The sequence below is a fragment of the Athene cunicularia genome (genome assembly GCF_003259725.1).
Source record: "Athene cunicularia isolate RWA chromosome 11 unlocalized genomic scaffold, athCun1 chr11_part1, whole genome shotgun sequence".
Classification (NCBI taxonomy): domain Eukaryota; kingdom Metazoa; phylum Chordata; class Aves; order Strigiformes; family Strigidae; genus Athene; species Athene cunicularia.
Genome location: NW_020799113.1, coordinates 18,886,795 through 18,895,157, shown reverse-complemented (window position 1 = coordinate 18,895,157; position 8,363 = coordinate 18,886,795). Strand labels below are relative to the sequence as shown.

Here is an 8,363-nt window from a genome sequence, read left to right as displayed (position 1 = left end):
GTGCAGGCAGGGCTCGGGCAGTGCAGGCAGGGCTCGGGCAGTGCAGGCAGCTCAGGACCCTCCTGTGTTGGCTTTCAGAAGCCGAGTCGGCAGGAGGGGAGGAAGAGGAGATGCCGACCTTCAGCTCTCGACCGAGCGGTAAGGACGATCCCCCCGGGGGGGCAGGGGGTGCGGCGGAGCCTGATCCTTCCCTCCCCGCGCTCAGGCAGGGCACGGAGCAGCTGCAGCCGATGCCAGAAGAACCTCTCCCTGCAGACGGCCGTCAGGGTCCTCTACGTCTTCTCCATCCTCCTCATTGTGGCCGTGACAGTGCTGGCTGCCCTGGGTGAGCACGGGCAGGGTTGGGAGGTCAGGCTCCTGCCCTCCCTCCTGCCCTCCCTCCTGCCCTCCTCAGGGCAGCCCCTCGGGGTACCAACCCCCCCACAGAGCCCCTTCAGCACCCAGCTCCCCTCACCGGGCCCTGCTCCCCTCTCGCCCAAGGTCCGCCTGAGCAGGGAGGGGGCGGTGGCAGGGTACGGGCTGTTGGCCGCCGCGGAGCTGGAGGAGGGAGAGGTGCTCTTCAGCGTCCCTCGCAGCGCCGTGCTGTCCCAGCATACCAGCTCCATCCAGGCCCTGCTGCAGGAAGGTGAGCACTGCCACCGACCTCCGCTTTCCCCAGAGAAAGGGGCCGGGAGGAAGCCCAGGGACCGTTCCTACTTTGTGGAGCAGGGATGTTAGGCACCGAGTGAGAAGGTGAGGCTGGACCCAGGCCGGGCAGTAAGAAAACCCCTACGATGCTGCTTTTGTTAAGGCCCAGACAGACGCTGCCAGGGAAAAAGAACAGCACCTTTCTTGCTGAATGCAGGAAAACGGTTCCTTTCTTGCTGAAGGGTGAGGTAGGGCCTGGTGCTGCTCATCCATTGCTCGAGAGCAGCTGCTTCTGGTTCTGTGTCAGCTCAGACCAAACCCAAGGCTGGAGTGGGCTGATGGAATAAAAGCAGAAGTCCCCACCCCAGGGTAAAGCCAGTCAAGGAGGGCTGTAGGATCAAGCTTTGGTTTTACAAGATATGTTCTCAGAGGAAAGGACAAAAACCTTAGGTAACTTCCCTTTTCTCTTTGGTTCTTTAGCCCAGGAGGCCCTGCAGAGCCAGTCAGGGTGGGTGCCACTCCTGCTGGCCCTGCTGCATGAGTACACAGCCAGCGACTCGCCCTGGCAGCCTTATTTCTCCCTCTGGCAGGACTTCAGGAGCCTGGATCACCCCATGTTCTGGTAAGCAGGTGGGGCTGTGTGGTGGCCACTGTCTGGGAGGTAGAGCTTGGGGGTATGGGGTGACTCCAGCCCTCAGTGCTAACCCTGCGCTGTCAAGGGCAGGAGCCTGAGGTACCCCCTTATCTGGGCTTGGAGCTAACCAAAACTCCAGAATTTGGAGAGAGAAGGCAGCTGAGATTGTAAAGGAGAAAGGAGTTTAGAGACCCCTCTCCCTGGGGCAGATGGAGATAAGCACACTGTTTTTCTTGCAACAGGCCTGAAGAAGAGCGAACAAGGTTGCTGCAGGGCACGGGCATCCCAGAAGCTGTGGACAAGGACCTGGCTAACATCCACATGGAGTACAGCTCCATCATCCTGCCTTTCATGAAGTCCCACCCCAGTATCTTTGACCCCAAGCTGCACACACTGGACTTGTACAAGCAGCTGGTGGCATTTGTCATGGCATACAGGTGAGAAGTGAGGGCTGTGCTCTGACAAAGAGCAAGGACAAAGAGTAGGAGCACAGGAAACATCAGAGGCTGTGTTACTTAAAAGGCTGCAGTTGCACAAGAATGCAAGTATAAGGTGAGACTTGCCCTGTGCTGCAGGGTGTAAACCTGCCTGTCTTCATGTCTCTCGTCTTAGCTTTCAGGAGCCTTTGGAGGAGGAAGATGAAGATGAGAAGGGGCCCAATCCTCCGATGATGGTGCCTGTAGCAGATATTTTGAATCATGTGGCCAACCACAATGCCAACCTGGAATACTCCCCTGTGAGTGCAAAGCCACCGTGCCAGGCATCAGCACAGTTCCTCTTCCCTGCAAGGCCTCTGGGAGTGGCAGCACAGCAAGGCTGTCTCCCTGAACCTGGGGCAGCAAGTCAGGCCTGGATCTCATTAAAATGAAGCTATTTTGCTCATACTGCATGCTTGAGCTTTAGCTGGGAAGAGCTTAGGGTCTTTCGAGCCTCTCTGAAACACCTTGTTTCAGATGGTAGGATCACAGCAGCTCTGAGCAGCTCTTGTCTCCCTGCCTGCAGCAGTGTTTACGAATGGTTACAACACAGCCCATCAGCAAGGGCCAAGAGATCTTCAACACCTATGGGCAGATGGCCAACTGGCAGCTCCTGCACATGTACGGCTTCGCAGAGCCCTACCCCGGCAACACCAACGACACGGCCGACATCCAGATGGTGACAGTGCGCGAAGCAGCGCTGCAGCGTGAGTGGCACCCGCAGCCACCAGGGCACGGACGGGGCAGGGATCTCTTAAATAGGCCTGAGACAGGGATCAGGGGTGACACCAGAGATACACCTGTTCCACAGCATTTCAGGTGTTTTTTTTTCATTTCTGGTTCCTGTTTGCCCTTCCCCTTTCCCCTCCCTGGTGGGGTTGCAGCTCTGCTCTCTTCCAAGCAGGCGCCGGAGGGGAAGCACAGCAGCAGCTGGTCTCTGAGCAGTGGGACTTCTTGTGCCAGCTGGAGATGGTGGGGGAGGAGGGCGCCTTTGTGCTTGGCTGGCACGAGGTGCTGACAGAGGAAGAGCTGTCCATGACCCTGAAGGTAAGCACTGCCCTGGGGTGGAGGTTTACAGCTGTGCAAACCAGCACACAGGAAGGGGGACAAGCATGCCAAGGCATTTTGATATTAACACTCCTGAAAAGTGGTAGGGGGTGTGGTTTCCCAGCTTCCAGGCTTCAGGTGCTGTTAAATCACCTTCCCTTCCTGAAGTAGCCACCCACAGGTGCTAACATACCTGTCTTAAATGGCTCCCTGGCTGCTTTGCACCCTTGTAGGCAGCAGCTGAGATGTCCTTTAATAAGACTGTTACCAACACCCAGGTTTGCTGTTTGAATGTTCTTCTAATGCACAAGTTACTTCTGATTAGGTACTTAAGCCAGCTTTACTCTCTCCCCTTTAGTGCAGCTGAGGAATAATTCACCTGCTCCAAAAATGGGCCCTAGAACCCCATTTCTGTAGAGGAGAAAGCCCAGTGTACTCACTGCCAGTGCCTTGTCTCACTGCCTGGGTCATTACAGGTGCTGTGCATGTCAGAGGAAGAATTCAGGGAGTATAAGGAAAAAGATGGCTGGGAAGATGACAGTGAAGAGGAGGAGAACTCTACCCTTTCCAACGAGGCGCTCTCGAGACTTAAAGCCCCTTGCAAGAAGCTGCTTTATGACAGTGTGCTGCTGACCCTGGAGTCCTATGGGTCAGACTTGAAAGCAGAGCAGGACTTGCTAAATAACAAAGAGGCTTATGAGAAACTGAGTCGAAGGGAGCAGCAAGCTTTGCACGTGCGCTATGGACAGAAGAGGATCTTGCATCAGCTGCTAGAGCTGGTACACTAGAAACCTCACTGCCTCTGCAAGTGAACTGCCTGGAACTGTGCTGGGAAGGGACAGCCAGCCTTCAGCCATCTCTACAGCAGCCAGAACAGATGGCAGGTGGGATATGGGCCCACTTGTCCCTCATAGCAGCTTTTTAGCTACCTCAACATAAACAGGTATCTTTCACAGCACAGAAGTGGGTTTGGGTGGCCTCATCTTAGGATGGGAGCTCTGGAGCACAACTACCACCTTCTTCTAGAGGACTTAAGAATTAACACAAATGGCTGTTTTGGGAAGGCAGACATACACTGTCAGAGCAGCAAGTGGGTTCCCTCATTTAGCATGAGAAATTTAAGGCAAGAACTGTTTGTCTAGATGAAGAGGGCACAAATCCATCTGGTAGCTCTTACAGAGGTTCAGAGTAAACATCTGGCAGGTGGAGATGCTGACAGCAGTGAACTCTTCACCTACACTTAGTTAATACTGAGCATTTTAAAGAGTACAAGCCCATCCATCTGGTTTTCATGGAGGCTCAGTAGAGCAAGGTATTTAATTTTACCTCTATAAAAGGCATGTCTGTACAGGCTTGAGACTCTTCTAAAGGAGCACTGTCACAGCTCTGCAGCTGCTGTAAGCTAAGCATTTGATACACACCCTCCAGTGATATGGTTCTTCCCAGAACTCCAGCATTGCTCTGCATCATGTTTTTTCCCTCACCAGTTTTTGTGTGACAAAACCCTGGAGGTTTGCAGGCCAAGCTGTATTTAATAAAGACAATGTTCCTTACCCAGCCAATGCTGCCTACTTCAACAGGGTGCAAAGCCCCATATATGAGGGGGGGATCTTTGCTGCTTCTGCAGTTACAAGTATTGCAAACAAGCAAAACCCAGGCTGTACTCACAGAGATAATGGTCAGCTACAGCACTACCCGCACTGCTGGGGGCCAGGGTGGTTTTAACACTACCTAGGGAGCTTTTTAGTTTCCCTTTTACAGTGGTGTAATGCAGTGGCTGTTTAGAGTCCAGTTTGCCATCCTCGTACTTCTGTCCCTGCAGCAGACTAGATTTCAGGCATACAGTGGTTCAGGAGGTTACTCATCATTTCTTAAACATGAAGGGTGTTATACCTAGGGGCACTGCTGGCAAGGACACATAATCCCTGGGGAGCTGACACCAGCACTATTTACTTTGACAGAACCAGCTGCAGGTTCCTCACTGTCAAGAGAGGATTATGAAGTGCAGTGGCCTCCATCTTACTCAGCCAGATCTTGGCTGAGTCCTGTCCACCTTCCACCCCCTCTTTACACCAGCCTAACAGTTCTTAAAACCTAAAGGAAACAAGCCATGTACAGCAGCATTAGTACAGAACCAGAGAGACCTTTGAGCTTTCAGTCATTAGAACAAGTCAATAAGCTCTGCATGGAGTTAAATGGCAGAAAAAAAAAATCCCATGGCACATGGATTAGATAAAGAGAAACTGGTTGCTGGTAATTCTCTGTATCCTAGCCTAATACAGGAGGAAGATTAAGCTGGAGTTGCAAAACCAGGGCCAAAAAATTCCAACTTCAAAAGGCTCAGTTTCAGCACAACTGCTGACCCGCCAAAGTGCCAGGAAATTATAGGAACTGGCAAGACATTACTCCCTGACACAGCTGACTGAACTGCCCAGAAACAGGTCACAGAACTCCCTCTGAGCTGCAGTCACTGGCACCGATGGCTCAGTGGTCCCCTGGAGCTAGTTTTTGTTCCGTGCAGCAAGAGCACAGCCAGGTACACAGTCCCTTAAATGTGAGCAGGAAATCCTGACCTCTCTACTCATACAACAGCAGTGAGCTAGCTTTAACAAACCAAACTAGTAACATTATCTAAAAAAAAAAAAAGCACTGAAGCGCTATTTCAAGTATCTCCTAGGTTGCAAAAGGCTAAAAGACTTTGTAGTGTTAGCAGCACTGAAGCCACCTATCCTTATTACAACTAGCAACCTTGCATAGATCCTTGCTGAAGGGAATATCATAGCAGGGTGCAAGTTGTTGGAAGTGAAGTGGGTCTGCTGTCTGTGCTCTGTACCCCTCCACTGCAAGCAGTCTCCTTTCTAGCACAATCCTGTCAGGGACAAACTCTGCTTGTGAACTCACAACTGAAGTATTCCTATCTCCATACAACTGTCCTGTCCTGCGCTTCAAAACAAGGCCCTGTCTAGTCCCAACAATTCTCCCCTCTGAGCTTATACTAGAAAAGAAACCCAGGTGTTTTCAGTAAGGCATTGCCCAAAACACACTGGAAAACTGCAGGCTTTGGATGGAACAGGTTTTGAAAGACATCAACTGGCCAGGCAGGATGGAACTGGAGAGAATAAGCACAGTGGCACGTGCTGCATGTCATGACTTTAATGTGTAACTACAGTATGCATACATACAAGAAGTGGGAGAACTAAAGCCCAAGAACTAGAAAGGTTACAAAATACAACACAGGGACCAATACTTTACAAAACATTCAAAATCCTTACAAAATGGGCTGTATTGGTCCTTTGGGTTTTTGTTTTGTTTTTTTGTTGTTTTTTTTTTTCCTTTTGGTTTTTTTTTTTTCTTTTTTTACAAACTTATACTGTGTGGTAACAGGGTGGGGGGGCAGGAAAGGCCTAGATTTAACCCCCCACCTTCCAAAATTTACAAGTGTCAAGAAAAAAAAAGCTATAGGCCTGGTCTCTGGTTTCTTTACTAAAAACAGCTGACCCTCTCCCAAAGGGCCTGAGGTGTCTTCTCCAAGAGGAAGGAGACATTCTCTGACTGCCTCCACTTGCTGTCTGTCAGCATTTGATGTGGGTGGGGGGAAAGCAATGCTGAACCTTAACCCCTCCCTCACTCCTCCCATAGTCCATAGTATTCCCATATTCCAAACACATCCAACTTTTTTTTGTAAAACAACTTAGTGATTTAAAGGTCCCCATCCACATAAAGAAAAATAAGTTACATAATATTATAACTGGCTTTTCAATATTCTTTGGGAGTCTGGGAATGCCAGGACAAGGAGGTCTGCCCCAGACAAGTGCTTGGCATCAGCAGCTGCCCCTTTATTACAAGCTGGACAGGCACCAGTTACCCACCTGCCTCTTAGACAATTTGCACAAACCCAAAAGTCCAGACAAACGTTTTTGTTCCTTGTATTTACACTAGTTCAAAATGATATTCACAGCATCTTCTGAATTTTGGCCAAAAGTCAAAAACTTGTTTCAAACTTTGGAACGTGCCCACATACTTTCACCCAGGGTCTGTTGTGTCTACCCAATCAAGGGGGCTGGGAAGGTCAGGAGGAGCCTTACAGAGTCTTCTGTCAGTCGATGGGACGGGGACCTCCAGGCAGGCACGCTTGCAATGCAAGATGTAGCTCATCTAACTGGCACCAGTCCCTTCCATTACTTGCTGGGCCTGCTTCTGCCCCATGCAGCACTGTGCAACTGACTGGAACAACCTGAACACAGAAGCAAAGCAGCATTAGGTGTGTTCAGGGCAGGAAACAGCACTTCTGCTATGAAGTACCAAAAACGCAAGGTGCAACTCAGTCCCTGCTTCAGATAAATTGTTTTATGATTTTTGTGGTTGATTTATACTCACTTCTCAATTTCTGGAGCACAGTGAACAAACTCATGGTTCCAGAACTTAAATGCTGGATTTTTTATCAGCTCAATGAAAGTAATAAGGAGACCCCAGGGATGAGGCCTATTTACAATCAGTCGTTCCAAGAGTACCCTGAAATCCAAAAGTAAAACCAGTCAGAACTCAAAGATCCAAAAGACAGAAGGAAGGAAAGTGAAAAGCTGCATGCTGGGAAGTTAAATGCCTTCCCTCTCACCTAGTGATCTGCTCCTGGATAGCCTCAGTGTTGGCCTCTGCAAACAGGTACAACATGGTGCAACTGAAGTAGTGGGTGTGACTGTTGGGATATCGCAGCTGATTGGCAATAGCATTCAAGAAAAGGTACCGGCCTGCAGAAGAGGAACAGTGAGTACACAGTTTCACTTACAGACAGACAGACACACACACAGACACACACACACACACAGACACACACACACACACAGACACACACACACACAGACACACAGACACACACACAGACACACACAGACACACACACAGACACAGACACAGACACACACACAGACACAGACACAGACACAGACACAGACACAGACACAGACACAGACACAGACACAGACACAGACACAGACACAGACACAGACACAGACACAGACACAGACACAGACACAGACACAGACACAGACACAGACACAGACACAGACACAGACACAGACACAGACACAGACACAGACACAGACACAGACACAGACACAGACACAGACACAGACACAGACACAGACACAGACACAGACACAGACACAGACACAGACACAGACACAGACACAGACACAGACACAGACACAGACACAGACACAGACACAGACACAGACACAGACACAGACACAGACACAGACACAGACACAGACACAGACACAGACACAGACACAGACACAGACACAGACACAGACACAGACACAGACACAGACACAGACACAGACACAGACACAGACACAGACACAGACACAGACACAGACACAGACACAGACACAGACACAGACACAGACACAGACACAGACACAGACACAGACACAGACACAGACACAGACACAGACACAGACACAGACACAGACACAGACACAGACACAGACACAGACACAGACACAGACACAGACACAGACACAGACACAGACACAGACACAGACACAGACACAGACACAGACACAGACACAGACACA

General features: G+C 50.3%; 3 protein-coding genes across 12 annotated transcripts in view; 2 read left to right on the top strand and 1 right to left on the bottom strand.

Annotated features, from left to right (window-relative positions):
- Positions 1–717, top strand: part of LOC113484559 (serine/threonine-protein kinase SIK3 homolog) — a 1,962-nt gene extending 1,245 nt beyond the window's left edge. The window contains exons 5-6 of the mRNA XM_026856979.1: positions 298–303; positions 395–717. Of these exons, the coding sequence (XP_026712780.1) occupies positions 298–303; positions 395–717 (329 nt within the window). The remainder of the gene's footprint in view (positions 1–297; positions 304–394) is intronic.
- Positions 718–1,139: 422 nt separating this feature from the next.
- On the top strand, positions 1,140–4,634 carry SETD6 (SET domain containing 6). Its single transcript, XM_026856538.1, has 6 exons — positions 1,140–1,249; positions 1,504–1,698; positions 1,874–1,997; positions 2,267–2,444; positions 2,642–2,784; positions 3,261–4,634. The coding sequence occupies exons 1-6, from the start codon at positions 1,242–1,244 to the stop codon at positions 3,570–3,572; spliced, it is 960 nt and encodes a 319-aa protein (XP_026712339.1). The 5' UTR covers positions 1,140–1,241; the 3' UTR covers positions 3,573–4,634.
- A 1,822-nt stretch (positions 4,635–6,456) lies between these two features.
- Positions 6,457–8,363, bottom strand: part of CNOT1 (CCR4-NOT transcription complex subunit 1) — a 54,679-nt gene continuing 52,772 nt past the window's right edge. For all 10 annotated transcript variants that reach the window (XM_026856524.1, XM_026856530.1, XM_026856525.1 and 7 more), the window contains exons 46-48: positions 7,400–7,532; positions 7,162–7,296; positions 6,457–7,018 (exon numbers count right to left, since the gene is read on the bottom strand). In XM_026856524.1, the coding sequence (XP_026712325.1) occupies positions 6,940–7,018; positions 7,162–7,296; positions 7,400–7,532 (347 nt within the window). In that variant the 3' untranslated portion in view covers positions 6,457–6,939. The remainder of the gene's footprint in view (positions 7,019–7,161; positions 7,297–7,399; positions 7,533–8,363) is intronic.